The sequence below is a fragment of the Lutra lutra genome, chromosome 1 (assembly GCF_902655055.1).
Source record: "Lutra lutra chromosome 1, mLutLut1.2, whole genome shotgun sequence".
Classification (NCBI taxonomy): domain Eukaryota; kingdom Metazoa; phylum Chordata; class Mammalia; order Carnivora; family Mustelidae; genus Lutra; species Lutra lutra.
Genome location: NC_062278.1, coordinates 116,435,697 through 116,453,322, shown reverse-complemented (window position 1 = coordinate 116,453,322; position 17,626 = coordinate 116,435,697). Strand labels below are relative to the sequence as shown.

At 40.2% G+C, this 17,626-nt stretch overlaps 1 protein-coding gene across 1 annotated transcript in view; it reads left to right on the top strand.

Annotated features, from left to right (window-relative positions):
* The window catches only part of ATP13A5 (ATPase 13A5), a 111,849-nt gene that overhangs the window by 46,178 nt on the left and 48,045 nt on the right, over positions 1–17,626 (top strand). The window contains exons 10-14 of the mRNA XM_047733162.1: positions 5,465–5,635; positions 7,905–8,062; positions 10,982–11,170; positions 15,102–15,163; positions 16,832–16,982. Of these exons, the coding sequence (XP_047589118.1) occupies positions 5,465–5,635; positions 7,905–8,062; positions 10,982–11,170; positions 15,102–15,163; positions 16,832–16,982 (731 nt within the window). The remainder of the gene's footprint in view (positions 1–5,464; positions 5,636–7,904; positions 8,063–10,981; positions 11,171–15,101; positions 15,164–16,831; positions 16,983–17,626) is intronic.

Below are 17,626 nucleotides of genomic sequence, written 5' to 3'. Positions count from 1 at the left end.
ATTATGCTTAGATTCCTGAAAATGTGTATATCTTCCTAGAGCCTTTGTCCACAAATTTGACTCAGATTTTTTGTTTTTTGTTTTTCTATGTGCAAGCCAGTCCTTTGCCTATATGGAAGTCTTTATGTCTTTATTTAGAAGAAAAATAGCAAATACTCCTAGCATCTCTAGAGCAATTTACATTTTATAACTAACTTTTATATCTCACTTCATCATAGCATAAAATAAATGAAGAGCTGTTATAATACCCAACTTCCAGATGAGGAAACCCAGGTGGAGAGAGACCAGACTGGTCAGCTAGCAGGTGTCAGGGTCAGAGGTGGCTTTTGCTTCCGATCAGGAGGGACCATGGGAGGAGGAGGAGGAGGAGGATTCTAAGAGGGGTAAAGCTCTCATTTCTTGTGCCTTATCATTTTTTTTTTCTCTCAAATAGATAGTCCTACTCACAGCACATGCCCATTATAGGATCTTCCTCCTCCTCATCTCCTTAGCCTCATCCTATTGCCATAAGCTCAATTATGCAAGAAATTTAATTTTATAACTAAACTTAGTTTTAATTTTTGTTCCAAATTTGCCATCCTTGAGAGTAAGTAGTGGTATAAGTCAGTCGTTCACATCAGTTGGCGGGTCCCTTGATGCAAGGCACTGGGGAGGTAGGTCTGGTCTAGGGTAACTCTTCTGTCTGTTGCCCCCACTCCCCACTCTGGACTTGGGAAATGTCCCAGTTCTGTGTCCCTGCAAAAGGAAGCCAAGCGGTATCTTTCGCTCAGTTTTCAGAAACTTCTAGAGTGTTTCCTTACGCTTCTCTCAGGGACACATAATATCTAAGTTTCCTTTGGATCCTTCTAATTTACAATCCGGAGATTTTTATTTAGCTAGAAAAGTAGAGAGGGAAGGCATAGTGAACAGAAAAGTTTTATTTTTATTCTCAGGTGGTCTCTGAAGTTCACGGTCAAACTTATGAATGACTTCTGAGACCCAAAAGCCAGTTACCAACTCCTCAGTCCTTTCTGCCTCTGAAGGAGGCGAACCCCTTCAAGTTACAGCTCCTCACGAAGCAGTCAAGAGGCAAAAGGGAATAAATACTGTGGGGGAAATTCTATTAATGTTCTGAAATTTCTCTTGGCAAAATAGCTCCTTTCTCTTCATTCTTGTATATATTAAGCATTATGCTAAGGTTTTACATATATTATTTCATTCAATCTATAACTCTCTAGATGGGAGAATCTAAGGCCCAGAGAGGATAAGTCATTTGCCTAAAGTCACACATTTTAAAAGTGGTAGAATTGCTATTTGGATTCATTTGTTTATTTATTTATCCATTCATTCATTCCATAAATGTGTATTACCTCCTATTTATGGAGCACTTTATTAGGTGCTGGGGATATAGCAGTGAACAAGGCAGATAAGATTCTGCCCTCATGAGGGTGACAGTCTAGTAGGGAGAAAAAAAAAAACATGAGAATTGGTAAATGACATAAATTTCCAATGACACGTTTTTGAACATAAATGCCAAGAAGAAAGTAAAGCACTCAAATCCAGGTCTTTTGACTTGAGAACCTAGGCCTAAAACTACAGGCCCCTCATTCTCTTAGGAGTAATTATGGGACAGATTGTTAGTATTCACGCTGCCACAATCCTCTCCTTCTCCCTCTACTCATTGGACTTAGTGACATATTTGAAATGTGTGTGTGGGTAGTGTGCAGAGATCCGAGTCGAACACACAGGAATTTCCTGAAGTGGTGATTTCATATTTGCATCCTGTTAGACAAGCTTGTAATGAGTTGCTAGGTCAGCTCTTTTCTCTCTTACCTTTTCCTTTCCTTCTGTCTTTCACTTCTCCCTTTCTTTCATTTATTAATTCGTCCATCCATTTATTCAATAAAGGTTCGGAAATGCCTACTCTGTGCCAGGCACTGTGTTGTTCCTGAGCAGCAAGACAAATGAGAGATGACCACTAGCGTCAAACAGCTTCCAGTCAAATGGCCCCAAAATAGAACAGACAAGAATGTGGCATTCCATTCGGAGGCACTGGCTCATTGAGGATAAGAGGCAGAATCCCACTTCACAGCAGCCAGTGCTTCCAGGTCCCAGAAGTCAGCGGAAGTTGATGATGAGTGTTTGTCCTTCTAAAACACTCTCCAGACTCTTTAGACCTCCAAACATTTATAGGCAAATCACTCTTTCTTGGGATTCTGAGAAAGGCCAAGCACGAGACTCCTCATTAATATGTGAATAGCGTAAAAGAGCCTTGAAAGTCATTTCTGTGTTAAAATCATATCTGATTTGAATGTTATCTTTGGAACATTATCTCCAAATGGCTTCCATCTCTGCTTGATTGAATGCCTGCCTGCCACCAGTACTGTGGGTAGTGTGTGCAGAAGCTATCCACTAATATTAGCCTAAGACTGTATTGTAGATTAATATTCTGTGATTCAAAAGCAGAAAAACATTAGAAATTGTCTCTAAGTATCTGCTTCTACAAAGGCTGTATTCAAAAACAATGGGGATACAGTGATTTGGAGATTTGTCAAAAAGGTTCTATCCCTTTTCCAAAACCACTTAGAACATAACTGGTAAAGCCAAACAAAGAATAAATAGCATAACTCTTTTAAAGAGAATGAGTTAGGAACAATGTTTGGCTAAAGGAATTTCCTGAGAATATTCAAGATCACTAATAAAAATTGTATAGCTTCTTGTACCTTAGGATGTAAAAACTGCATCATGTAGAAAACTAGTTTTGAAAAACCAATCATAGAAAAACCTGGGTAATTGTTTTTATTCAGTTCACCCAGGCATTCAGCAAAAATATGTCTTTTGAACCTATTACATACCAGCAAGGAAAATGAGCAGTGTAAAAAGCTATAATGTCCAAGTCCTTGCCCTCAGTTATTACCTAGGAGAGAGAGAACCTGAATTTGTGTAACTATAATCAATATAATACTATTTCCAAATTAGAAATATGACATGTTATTTTGCTAATTGAACATTTAGCAAAAGATTGATGGAATTTTAAATTCATTCTAGTGCTTTTTAAATCTGAGAGCCAGGAAGTGTTATTAGCATTTTTATTTTGTCTCTGAAACCTATCCTTTTAAACTCCAAGTTAATTTTCTTTGTATTTTCTTTGTATTTTAAATAACCCGTCTTCCTGCTGCTATCAGGAAAAGTAGAGGAATAGTACCAGCAAAGAATGGCAGTCAGTAATAGGATATGCAGTGGCCTGGTTTAGCTGGAATGTGTAGGAAAAAGAGCCTGTGATGCCCAGTTTGTGGTGGCTTTGAAAATCTAGCAAGAGAGAAAGTTTGCACGCAGGACCCTTCCAAACCGCATCCTATGTTTCTCTTCATCTGCCTATTTACCTGTATCCTTTAACATATCGTTTAACAAATTAGTAAATGCAAGTATTTCCCTGAGTTTGGTGAGCCACTCTAGCAAATTAATTGAACCCCAGAAGGGGATTGTGAGAACCTCAGATTTATTAGTCAGAAGCACAGGTGACAATGTAGATTTGCAACTAGCATCTGACATGGGGGGAGCGGGGAACAGTCCTATGGGACTATGTCCTTAAGCGGTGAGATCTGATGCTGTCTCTAGGCAGATAGTGTGAAAATTGAATTGCATTCAGTTAAATTGTAGGACAACCAGCTAGTGTCACAGAATTGCTTGTTGTGGGGAAAACCCCCACCCATCTGGCATCAAGAGTGTGTGAGTGAGTGTGGTAGTAGCGTCATAGCAAAGGAGACCCGTAGGAGGAAGGACTGAAGGTTTCTCCCAACTCAGGAGGTCAAGCCAGATTGTGGGTGAAATACTTACTCATTTAAAAAAAGAGTTATTAATTTATTAATTCTACTGTAGTCTCAAATTATTATTATTAAAATGTGTTTCGTGTCAAGGGGCTAAGCAATTACAGGTAATCTATTGATAAGGCAATCACCATTGAGTCGGCAGTTACCCATGAAGGCTTTGGGATACAAATGCAAGAGTCCAAGAATGAATCAGTGAGGCCCACTCACAGGCAAAAGCAGTAAGAGTTGGAGAATCAATCCATGAGAGGGAGAAGCATGGGAAAAGGAGGTGATTCTGAGACTGTAAACAAAAGGGTGGAACCATAAATAGTCAGGAGGACGTTTCATGATGAAAATATTAATATGGATTGTAGATATTGTAGATATAGTGACTTAGGGATGCTAGTAAGATATCCAGATTGGGATGAACAACCCACCACTGGGAAATATAAAACAAGAACACAGGAGGGAGGGAAGATGAAGATAGATGTTATTGATCTAATGATTTAGAAGTATTAACTAATGAGAATAGAGCTGAGATGATCCAGAAAGAAAAAAAAGATGTCCTGTTATATTGGTTTCTAGTTTTCACTACAAGCTCCAAAAACATCATGAAAAATATTTTATAGATCGTATGAGGATGTAATTTCTTGTTCATCTCTGTACTTCTAGGACTCTACCTCTACCGTCACACTCAATGTTCCAAACACCCTCAGCCATCTTTAGTGCCCAGAGCACAGCAAGCTCTTGCTGTCATTTCTTCCAAGAACACTTTCCTCTTCCCCTTGTTCTAATTGGCCTCATTTCCTTTTGAGTTGTCATTTATTAATTATCCAGGACCTCTTTCCTGGATAATCCTCTCTTGGGTTAGATCTTCAGATCACCTGGTACTACTACAAAAATACTTCTCTTATTGTATTTTTATTAATTATATACTACCCTTTATTGGCTTAGCCCCTGGGCCTCTGAGGGCAGGAATTCTGTTTGTCTTGTTCATCAGTATATTCTCAGCACCTAGAGCAGTGCCTGGCACAGAAAAAGCACTTTATTTGAATATTTGTTGAATGAATGGATGAATGGATGTATAAACAAGTAGAAGAAAGGGAATAATAATAGTTATACACATTTTTAAAAAGATTTTTTATTTATTTGACACAGAGAGATCACAAGTAGACAGATAGGCAGGCAGAGAGAGAGTGGGAAGCAGGCTCCCTGCTGAGCAGAGAGCTTGATTCAGGGCTCGGTTCCAGGACCCCGGGAACACGACCCGAGATGAAGGCAGAGGCTTAACCCACTGAGCCACCCAGGCACTCCAGTTATACACATTTTACTTTATAGTCCCTTCATTGCCTAGCATAGATCTGGGCTTAAAGAATACTAGTGTGGACATTTAAGTGACAATTCCCTTTGCTAAAATGGCCTGCTTTTTAAATTATAACAGCATTCCATGCAGACCAGGTATGGAAAATATAGGTAAATTTAAATTAAGTAAATATCTGATATATAGCCAAATATACCACTGCTTGCATCACCAGCATCCCTGAGAAGTCATCTGACTCGGGGATGCTCAGTAAGACCTGAACAGCTGTGTTTGATACTTTCTTGAAGCTGGAAAGTACCAGCTCTAAATGACTACCTGAGATCACATGGAATCAACAAAAGACAATCTTCTTCAGGAGAAAGTATACCTGTCACAAAGACACCATTGCCCCGTGTGGACAGCACCATGGCCTGGAAATCCCACAGCTTGGAAGATTATCGGAAGCATGTCCTTTTCTGTGGGACAGACGTTATCCAGGTCAAGCCGTCTGGGCAGGGGCCAGTGAGAGCAGTTGTCTTGCAAACAGGTTGGTAGATTCCACTTTTGTAAATTTAGTTCATGATTAGAGGTGGGGGGATTGGACTGGAACAATTTTGTTTGGGAATATGTAGTTTGCTACATTCTGGTAATAACAGCCATACTCATTTGTAGTCGGACCCTTGTTCTAAGTTGCTACCATTTCCAAATGAATGGTTCGTTGTTAAACCACATGTCTATGATGAAGCGTATACAGAGATGAAGTAGATTTCCTCAAAGGCAAGACTATGTTATTATAGGTTTGTTTGTTTTTGTTTTATGTCCGCGTGCTTCTTTTCTTTTCCTTCTATACCAACTCTGAGTGATTACCAAGAAAACAGTTCCAAAATCATTGCTTGAGGACTTTTTCCTTTTAAAGTGCTGCTTGCTAAGATATTATTTCAAGATCCCTGCTGGATACCTCCACTTAGTTTCCCTACAAACACTTCAAAGTCGAGGCATCTAAAGGACTCATCCTCCTCTTTCTGTTGATGGCTTTACCATCTAGCCAGTCCTTCCACATCACCTTTAACTCCTTACTTTCTCCCAAACCAAGTTGATTGGTTCACATCCTGTTGATTCTACAAATACCTCCCAAGTCCTGTCTCTCTCTCCTTCATCCCCACAGTTGGTGTTTTGTCCAGGCCCTTCATCATCTCTTGTCTAACTATTACAAGAGAAATATTTTTTTGACTGTTCCATTTGAGCTTTTGCCTGAAATACTTTGTCTTGACTTCTGTTCTGTCTATCCCTTGCTCTGTCACCAAGTCATATTTCTAAAACATATTTTGAAGCAGTTTATGCACACCATGCTCAAAAACTTTTCAAAACTATTAATATTATGCCCAATCTTTCATATTACATGATGCAGCCAATACCTTCCATGACCTATCCTAGCTCGCTATATTTATCCGTGATCTTTGTTTCTGCCAGCCCACACAAGCACAAATTCAAAAACATACCTTGCACTTCGTTGTCTCAATGCTTTAGTTAGGCTATGATTCAATTGTTCTACCTGTTTTTTTTAATTAAAAATATCAAGTTTTGTATCAAAGTAGTCAGTAGGCATAAGAACATCTCTCAGCTAGCTGATAAAAGGAGCTAATGGATGGTAATCATGGAAGCACCCTGATCTGAGCTTGTAAAATGCTGAAGCAACAGGTTAGAGAAAGCTCTGCTCTTTTTCTCCAAAGCCTACAAAGCCATGTTTGAGGAGCCAAGCAAGATGTTCACAAGGCATAGGAATCAAGGCATTTCACACTTAACAATAGTGACCTATTTCTAGTAGTCAATTTTTTTTTTTTTTTTTTTTGCCAGTGACTTAGATTTTAATGGATACCTACAAAGTGCTATGCCTTGAGGGCTAAAGGAAAAAAAAAGTGAGATACTCCTTGACCTTAAAGAAGACTGTGGTCTGGGGCAGGAAACAAGTGAATTTACAGCTAACTAAACAAAGAACAGTGATAGATGTCATGTGATTAAGTATTATAGGGACTCCAAAGAAGGGGAGAAATTATTTTTGATATGAAGTTTGATATGAAGTCCCATATTTTGATACGGGAGTAGAATTCAGGAAACATTTTGTTGATGAGGTGACATATTGAGCCATGCCTGATAGAATGGGAAGGATTTAGCCAATCTTATCAAAGAGCTAAAAAGATCCTGATCTGTTTCTGCAAAACACAAGGGAAAGAATGCGCTGGAGTCATCTGAGAGCAGTGTTAGTTAAAAGTCTAGCAAGATAGTAGTCTACTGGATTGATGGGGCTGGGAATGCTATGCCTAGAAATTTGAACTTTATTATAAAAAATGGAGGCTCTGGAAGGTTTTTGAGCATAAAAATGACATGAGGAGAGGCACATATATTTAAGAAATTACTTGTTTTGTGCTTTCCTTTTCTTTTAATTTTCTATTGTTTTCAACACATATTTGAGCTTTAAAGTCTTCTTCTCTCAGCAGCTCCTCTTCTCTGGTGACTGCATCTGTTGGTTCCTTAGTCTTCTTTCCCCCAGTCTTGCACTTGAGTGAGGAGCTGCACTGTGTGAGCCACTGAAACACTGATTCCCAGAACAAGAGAAACTGAGCAGGGTTAAGGAATGCCATTTATTGTTCCTGGCGATCTTGTAAGAATAATAAATATAAATATACTGTTAGCAATAGTGTTTTCATTCCATATTCAAATGACACTATTAACCAATCCTTCACTCGATGCAAACCATTTTGGGCTTGGGGGAAACTGTATTAAAGGACCTTACTTCACTTGCAATTATCTTCATGTAGGTTACAATACTGCCAAAGGGGACTTGGTAAGATCCATCCTCTATCCTCGGCCTCTGAACTTCAAACTATACAATGATGCCTTCAAGTTCATAGTTTTCCTGGCCTGCCTTGGAGTTGTGGGTTTCTTCTATGCCCTTGGTGCATATACGTACCATGGAGTAAGTATTGGGGGTAAGGTTTTTAATAGCATAGCTTTCTCAAGGAACTTGACCTAACTCAAAAGGATTAGATAAGGTTACCTTTTAGCCCCATCATTCTGTGAGTCAGCATGTCCAACGGAGCTTTCTTAGATGACTAAACTATTCTATACATACACTGTTCAATTTGGTGGCCCTTAACCACATGTGCTTATTGAATGCTTGAACTGTGGCTAGTGTCACTGAGGAAATAAACTTTCAATTTTACTTCATTTTAACTACTTTAATTAATTAAATTTAATTTAACTAATTTGATTATTTGATCAATTTTAATTTAAGTACCCATATGTGGTTAGTGAAAATTGTATTGAATGACACAGCTATGAAAAGTTGCAAAGTTCATAGTCCTTTCACCATTTTGATGGGAATGAGAGGTTACTGTGTGTATGGCATTTGCAATACCCAAGCTTCAGAGGCAATACATGCTTCTCAAGTCTGATAGGATGGATGGAGTCCCCTTGACTAAGGGGACTTAGTCAATCATACCAGAGAGCAGAAAGGGCATACTAATTAGAGTGAGCAAAGGACAAAGCAAGAAATGCAGATGTGTCTTCTGGAACCAGTAAGCAACTGAGACATTAAGTCTAGCAAAGTAGAAATAGGTCACATGGAAGGGAATCTTGAATTCCATGCCTAGAAATTTAGGATTATTTGAGAATGTTGAAATATTTGAGTGTGTACATTGTCCAAGACATACCTGACAGACTATGTAGGCAATGAATTGCTCTGTGTTCTGTTGGGTTCTGAAATGGAATTAAATGTCCACTTTTACAGGGGTGCCTGGGTGGCTCAGTCAGTTCAGGGTCCAACTCTTGCTTTCAGCTCAAGTCATGATCTCAGTTGTGAGATCAAGCCCTGTCAGGCTCCACACTCAGCTCCTGAGATTCTTTCTCTCCCTCTGTCCTCCCATTTTCTTTCTCCCCACTCACACAGTCTCTCTCTTAAAAAGAATAAAAATTATAAATGTCCACTTTTACAGAACTGTATGTAGCATGGATCCCCACTTTCTTTTAAGCTTCATGGTATCTGGTTTCATTTGAATGTCCCTCTTAATACTTGTGTTGGCTGGACAGAGAAGTAGATGACCTCTGAAGTCCTTTCTGGTCCTGAGAGTCTGATTCTGTGGTGAATTGTGTGGTCCTTTCTGTAAGACATATTAGGATCTTAAGAATGTGGGCTCATAGGGAAGAAGAAAAAATTATGAATAAAAGGATCCAAACATAGATATGAAACTGGCTATGGGTAACCTAATTACAATGCCCAAATTGGTAACTTTAGTGCATTCTATGTGTGTTATTGGGGAGAAGTGTAAATATTGCTGGAGAGTCACAAGAATTTCCAGGCAATGTTCATGCTCACATTTGCACTTTGGTTAGTCATTTCAGTCTTATATAAGCCCCCAGGGAGTATTTCTAGGTAGGAGAGGGCAAAGGAAGCCATGGTGTAATGGTACCAGTAGAATAGATCCTGAAAAGAGCTCCAGCCAATGGGACTGGAACTTGAGGCAATGTGCCAGTTTTATATGGGGAGCAGGAGTGTTGAGCAAGAAAACAAGTAAAAAGTCCCCGCAGTGTTTGGGAATGAAGATTTCCTGGGAATGAAGACTCAGCATCCAATATACACCAAAATAATGACACTAATCACAAACCCTGTCTTCTTGGTCATAACCTGGGGCCCTGTTGGCTGCTTCTATCTGTACTAGCTCAGGACTTGACAGGGCTGACTCCTCAGGGTCAGCACTCCACAGCTGTAATTGGAAAAAGCAGGAGTTGATGGATTTTGTAATAAATTTGAGATTGAACCAATGATGTATTGAGCAGGCATTGTTACTGAACTTGAACCTGAGTTTCCAGGTTCAGAAGAGGACTTTATGGCTAAAATTATGGTTGATTTCATCAAAATCTAAGGTAAAGCCAATAGTATCTAAAGTATTTGAAACATACAACAAACCACCCTGTGATTTGATCTGGGCTCCACTCTCATCAGTCATGTGAATTTCTGCAGACTTGACTGGGATTCTGACTTGATGAGAACCGGCCAAACAATACAACACAATGGTCATGTATTTGTACCCTGGAATGGGACAGACTAGCGTTCAGATCCTCACCATTTAATTAGCAGGTGGATTGAGGAGTTATTTAATTTTTTTAAGCTTTGGTTTCCTTATCTGTTAAATAGAAAAAATAACAGTATTTACAACATAAGGTTGCCATGAGAAATCACTAAATAATGTATGTAGATTAACACAATGTCTGCCCCAGAACATGAGTAGTGAGAGCAAAGTATGTTTACTATTGACCTTCCTATAACAGATAATACATGCTGAGATCTTAGCAGAATCTTGGTCATCATCTTTATCAGGTCACCATTCATTTCTTATATGTGCTGGGTACCTCCTCTATGTCAGAAACTGTGCTAAGGCTCTGTATCTAGAAATGAATAAGATGAACTTGAAAATGACTTCAAATGTATAAGCTAAAGCTGCTTCCCCAAAGGAGTTTGGAAGCTTTTGAGAGAGATTTATAACCTAACCATCAAGCCAGTATGTGAAATGTTACAAATTCAAGGTGGTCTCTGTGCCTGGGAGTCCAGACAGTGTGTTATGATGAGCAGAGGAAGGATGGTGCTCTGGGTGGAGAGAATGCGAAGTGAAAAGAAACAATCAGCCAAGGGCAGGATGGGCATAGAGTAGGGATCAGAGTCCCCTTTTGTTCTCAGTGGGAGACAGCTTGTCTATTCCTTAGGCACACCCAAGAGAGCTCTTAGTCCCACCAAGAAAGCCAGATCACTTTGAATACTCTTGTGGTATTATAGGAGATGGGGCTAGAAAGGGTGCCAGCCTGCTCTGCTGAGCTAACCTGTATGTCCCTCCCTCCCCAGGCTTCTTCAAGAGATACCACGACCATGGCCCTGCTCCTCTTCACCGTAACTGTCCCTCCTGTGCTGCCAGCTGCCCTGACTACAGGCATCGTGTATGCACAAAAGAGACTGAAGAAAAAGAAAATCTTCTGTATCTCCCCACAGAGAATCAATATGTGTGGGCAAATAAACCTCGTGTGCTTTGACAAAGTATGATCTAAACTTTCCAGGTTGGAGGTTAATGATTTCAAGATACAGCAGAGCTGGAAAAGGACTCCAAGAATGCTTTGCTGACAGCACTTATTTTACAGATGGGAACACTGAAGCCAGAGAAGGTCATACAGTGAGCTAGCATGAGACCATGTTCTAGAAGACCACTCTACTGAGTCCTGAGGAAGTGGTTTAGCTATCACATCATGAATTCCTTTCCTATAAAATTTAATATTTTTGTACCCATGTTGGATTTTGAAACAGTCTCCTATTATAAAAACTTCTATGACTGACTTTTCAGGCAAAAAATGTTGGGGTATTTCTGTTCCCTGAAGTGCTTTGTTTGTCCTGTGCCTCACTGAGCATATCCCCTTCATTTCCTCTGCTTCTTTTACGGAAAGGGAGGGAGGGGACCATGGCTATGTTTATGCACTCAGTCCCTCCTTTCTCCTTTGATCCTCAGGTTAGCAAAATTCCACACTAGCGAATATGTCCCTGTGCTTAGGGTCCTAGAAGTGGCAGGGGAGAAGTATGTCTAAATGGGGAGGATTGCTACTCTGGTACAGGTTCTAAGACCCCTTCCGGTGCCTCTCCTGTAGGGGATATGGAGGGACCTCAGCCATGGTTGCCTGCTGTTCAGATCCTGCCTCTGCTTGGACAGGTCAATTTAACTGCTATAACACAGTGGACCTGGCCTGGTTCTTCCGTGTCTCCACTTCATTCCCATTTGAGTAATTGATAAAGGCTTTGCCACTTTTTATCTAATCTACATTGGCCAAGAGCCCCGTTAATGAGATGTCCCTTGTTCTGCGGAAGTTCTTGACTTAGCTGAGGAAGCAGGTAAAGCAGAAGTGTAGACAATGATAACACAGTGAAATGCATGCTGAAAGAGGTATGAACAAGGCCTTGAGGTGAAGTTACCTGCCATGGGTGAGGGTCACTTTCGAGCTGTGGCTTTGGGTGTTATACAGAATGGGCCCTGGCCTCAGAAGCAAGCAGTTCAGAAGCACAGTGATATCAGGGCCATTGGCACATGGGAAACAGAGGACAGTGGGGTGTGGCTAGACTGGGGGCTCTGTGGTAGGGGATGCAGGTGGAGAGAGGAGTGAGTCCAATTGCTCAGGGCCTGATGTGCCAAGCTAAGGACTGGAGTTTTGTTGTGAAGGAGAATGGGGGTCTTATTTTAAGAAGATGGGTGACATTGTTTTTTGTTTTTGTTTTTGTTTTTTTAAATTTTTATTTATTAATTTGAGAGACAGAGAGAGCACAGAGAGGCAGAGAGAGAGGGAGAAGCAGGCTCCCCACTGAGCCAGGAGCCCAATGTGGGGCTCAATCCCAGGACCCTGGGATCATGACCTGAGTTGAAGGCAGATGCTTAACAGGCTGAGCCGCACAGGTGCCCCTGGGTGACATTGTTATAGGTGTATTTTATTTATTTCATCCAGGGTAATTGGTGAAAAGGGACAGAGGGGAGATAGGACTGAGACAAAAAGCTATCTGGGAACATTGTCCTAGACAAGGAGAACAAAAATGGAGAGTAGAGGTGGAGGAGTCTAACTCCTGTCCATTTGAATGCAGCTGGCGAAAAACCACGAGTAGAGTTGATGAGTCTTGGCCCCTAGCTGGAAGTAGAACAGCTCTAAGTTTATTTTTGTTCTATTCTTGTCGAGTTTCCTTTGGCAAGAAAGCCCTTAACCCCACTCATCAGGAACCACTAGGGTTAACTTAACAGTAACCTCCTTTTAGTTTTAGGACCAGAGAACAGCCCCTGGGAAGTTTTCTGGCAGGGATTCCCAGTACTTATCCAGGAGCCTCACTAGTGCCTGTAAAATAAGAGGGAGATTATAAAACACGTTCATTTCATAGTCATCTGTTTCTAAAAGTAATTCTTCCAGAGGATGCTCATTTTACATCTCTTCTAAAGTTTTTTTCCTCCGCGTCCTCACGTGCTCTTTTGCCAGAACAACTGAAGGACTGCTTCTCGCAGGCTTGGCCAAACCCCAGTGGCATGACAGCATGTTATAGTGCAAAGAACTCTGGATTGGGAATCATCAAAATGGGAAGTCAGATCCTGGATCTGACACTGAGTTTCTGTGTGATCTTTTAAGAGTAAAAGTTTGAACTCTAATAATCTCTAATTGTCTTTCTAGATTTCACATTGTAAAACTCTACCAATATGCTGTTGGAATAAAGCACCCCACAATTAACTGAAGCCCCATCTACTGTTATTTCCATTTTGAAGACATTCACCACTGGGCTTCTGCGTACATCTGTTCTCATACATTTCTAGTTTATGTTGCTTTGTTACAAAACAAGTTCTCTCTTTTCTATCCAGTTCATCCTATGCCTGGGCTAGTATTCATGCTAAGAAGTTTGCTTTCTCTGTCTTACTCCCTTTACAACTGCAACTATAATTTACTTTTCTTTCTGTTCATGTCTAGTTTTATTGTATAAAGATCATTTTCACACAGAGAAATAACACAGTCCCATTTCTGTTTTGTTTTGGTATCAATTCTGTTTTCATGTTCAAAATATTGATGTTTAAAAATATAATCTGATCATCAGGAAAACACCTCAGTTTGAATTAAGCTACTAACTTTTTTATGGAAAAAATTAAGAGGATTTGAAATCTAAACACACAGGTTGGGACCCTTACAAATTGCAGGAGGGAAATGAAGCAAATAGATTTTTGCTGTTGTTCTTCAAGGAATAACTAACACAAAGCATGTTAGCTTTCTGGGAAGTCCAAATGAATTAATGAAACCAAAATTCCTTCATTCATTACTTGAAAGTCCAGTATGGGTTTTGTCTTTCTGCATATTTTGCAAAATTTATTTAACTTTATCTAGTCAGGCTGGATTCTGGTTCTTTCTTTTCAACCTGCAGGCTTCTGGACCTTGAGGGTGCTCATTTCAAAATGTCCTTTCCTTGTTTACTCAGTTGTAAGAATTGGAAGCATCATAAGCATTTCATTGTAAAGCATTATGCCTATTTTATGTTTTTTTTTTTTTTAATGACAGAAATGTCATTGATAGACGACTAGAAAATTCAGTGTCCTGTACAGAAATGATTTTAAAAGAATGATGACAGAGACCTGGGTGTCAGTATTGAAGGACACACTCCAGCCCTTTGGTAGTGTTCTGTTTAGCCTTGACAGTGCTGAAGCAGTGTGGTCTCATGCTTACTCTGGGTGTTGGCTTCTTGCATAAAGACACCAGCGTCTGTAATTAATAGTTGACTCTGAAGCAATGAGCAAATTCAAAGTGCTGTGATAGTACTTAGTTTCATGTAGCTTTCTCTGTTACATTATGTGACAAATATTCTCATAACACAGCAAATCAAATTCTCCCAACCATTTTCCTCTTGATCTAACAATAAAACTCTTTCATGGGCATTAATGAATATTTATTATTAGCACTTCATTATCTCCAAATTCTCAAAGTCCTTTATCAACATTTCATTATCAATCTGGACAGTCACCATGTCACCCATATTTTATAAAATTGTTATGAACCAGATGGCACACTATGAACTAAATCGTCTTGAAAAGAAAGAAAAAATTCTGAGCTCTGCTTTAGAAAGACAGCAGGTACCAACTGAAAAGTCAGACTCGCACTGGTTTTTATTGGATTTCTATTCCCTGAACACCTGCCATTGAGCAATAGCAAGTAAAACAAGCACACGAACAATTTATTGTAATGGCTAGTATCTAGAGTCATTTAATGATCAACATAGGCTTTGGGGGAATCATTTGTCACTTGCTGAATCTTTCCTTCAGGTACCCTTCTCTGATTTAAAATCTGATGTTTACAAAGAAGGGCTTTGGACAACTAGATCTACTTTGATTTCTTGGGAGCTTGGGTTTTGTTTAAGTCATGATGTAAGTAAAAGCTCTAAATCTTATGTTAACACCAATTCTAATTTCTTCCAGACTGGCACTCTAACAGAAGATGGGCTGGACCTCTGGGGGACTGTCCCAACTGTTGACAACTGGTAGGTACTTTAGCGAAGGTGGACTGTGGGATTTGTGTGGCTATCTTGGTGCTACTCAGAGCCATCCTTCCAGTGGTGAGGGATGAATGTCACATAAAATATATATAATAATTTACTAGAACTACTTCCCAATTATTCTAATTTGTTAGATTAAATGAGTTCTAAGTACAGAATCAGACAAGGAAAGTAGGTCTTCAAACTCCACATGAAAAATAGAATAAGATGGATGAGTAAGGAATTGCATGAATAAAATGGAAGAGCAAAGAGTGAAATCAGAACTGTGCTTAATTAAAAACTGTAAAGACTTGCTAGTGGTTAGTGGGCTGGTGGGGGTGGGAGTGGGGAGGAGTCCAGAGAGGAAGAGCTCTGTCTCCTCCCTCATAGAGCTCACATTTCATGGGAAAAACGTTCACCTGCCTTCTATGCACAATACAGGCTGTGGAAAGTGCCACTATTAAGACACACATATCAGTATAGAAAGGAAGAAACAATAATGATTGCTTGATATACTACACAGTCCAGATTTTAGAATAATATAATAAATGGTAGAAATTAATTTTGAAAATGAATAGAATGAGGAAACCCACCTGACAAAGATACCACTTGAAATAGAATCTTGAAACAGGTATGGCTAAAATTTTTATAGACACGGGCTTAAATCTGGCCATGGGAGTGGGGACAGTAATCACAGAGATGCTACCCCAGGATAGAGCTAGAGGGGGGAAGGCCCTAACTCCCTTCCCAGTGGGGATGAGATCTGCCTTCTCAATCCAAGTGCGAATCCCTCAGCTCTTAAGCTCTGGATTCTCTACTTTGGCTCCAAACATGGCTCAGTCTCTGTCATTGAAGGAATCATACAGGAGCTCCCCAAGACAGTGATGGGGAGAGTGTAGCTCTGGCACAAAATAACAGCAGACAGGCAGTGAGACATGTGAAGATACTTGGGTTCAACCCTACTCGTGTGCTTCAGCTCCTGGCTGCTCAGGTGTCTGGTCCAGGCTTTTGTTCAGACAGGTACCACTTTGCCTTCTATTGGCCAGACCAGTGAAAGGGGAATGGGATGTTTGCAGCTTTCACCCCCTCCTCTTCTTTGCTTTCCCCAAGTAAGCTTTTGGGGGTGTAGAGAAAACTGGATACAGTTATTGTTTGGCTGTAAGATGGGAGGAGGGAAAGGTAAACCCAGCCAATCTATTTGCATAGAGGAGAGTGGACTTCAGATGCTGGATATCCATGCCCAGAGTTTCAGAAATAGGACAAAGGGTGAAGGGCTGAGTCATGAGAAACATTTCACAGTCCAGGTGTGCTTTTACTTGAAGGAAAAAGAAACCAGTAGGCAGTCTTCCTTCTAATTCCTGCTACTTCACTGACCCAGAGACCTCTTGCCTGGGGGTGTGGTTTTCTAGAAACTACCCTGAAGAGCTTGCAGGTGTCAGTCTGAGCCTTCCCCTGCCACTCCCACCATAGGTGCTGGCTGCAAGTAATCTGACAGAAGTCTCAGTGATTATGTCCAAGTACTCACACTTTATTACATAGGGCATGGGAGCTATGGAAGGATTTGAGCATATGGTTTACATATTATTTAAATTCTATGTTGGTAAGATTTAAGGGGCAGAATGTGTAAAATGATTTTGTTGAGGACCTTCACTTATTAATCATCTTCTATATCAGTTTTCAAGAAGTCCATAGCTTTGCCTCAGGCAAGACTTTGCCATGGAGCCCGCTGTGTGCTGCCATGGCTAGCTGCCACTCTCTGATCCTTCTCAACGGGACCATCCAGGGAGACCCACTGGACCTCAAAATGTTTGAGGGCACTGCCTGGGTAAGGTGATAGTTTCTTGGTGCGACTAAATGAGAAAAACTTGAAGAGATTCTTACTGGGAGTGGTAAAGCTTTTCTAACTTCTTTTGAAACCCAGAGAAGACTTATAACAATATGTGATTGAAGGTCTGACTGTTCCCAAATTTCCGGATCTATACGCAAAAGAACTCTATTAATGAGTGCAACATGAAAGTGTTCCATGATCAAATAATTTGGGGGAACTGCTATTTTAAGAATGTAAAGTGGATTTCTTAACTATGGGATTTCTTTAATATATTGTGGTACACTATGAATATTCAAGAGAGACTATGATATGCAGCGTTTATCAAGCCTACTTGACCACAAAATCTTGACAGGCCAAAATATGGTACAATGACGTTCTTTAACACCCTCAGAGAAACAGTAATCTAAAGCAGTACTATTTAGCATGGTAGCCACTAGCCCCATGTAACTATCGACTACTTGAAATGTGGCTATGCAACTGAGAAACTGAATTTTCAATTTTATTCACTTTAATTAATTTAAATACAAATAGCCACAAGTGGCTGGTAGCTACTGTGTTAGACCTCATAGGTCTAGACACCAAACTGAAGGTCCCCCACTCCAATTGGCTCAGTTTTCTGAGGTGAGTGTGAATGAGAGTTG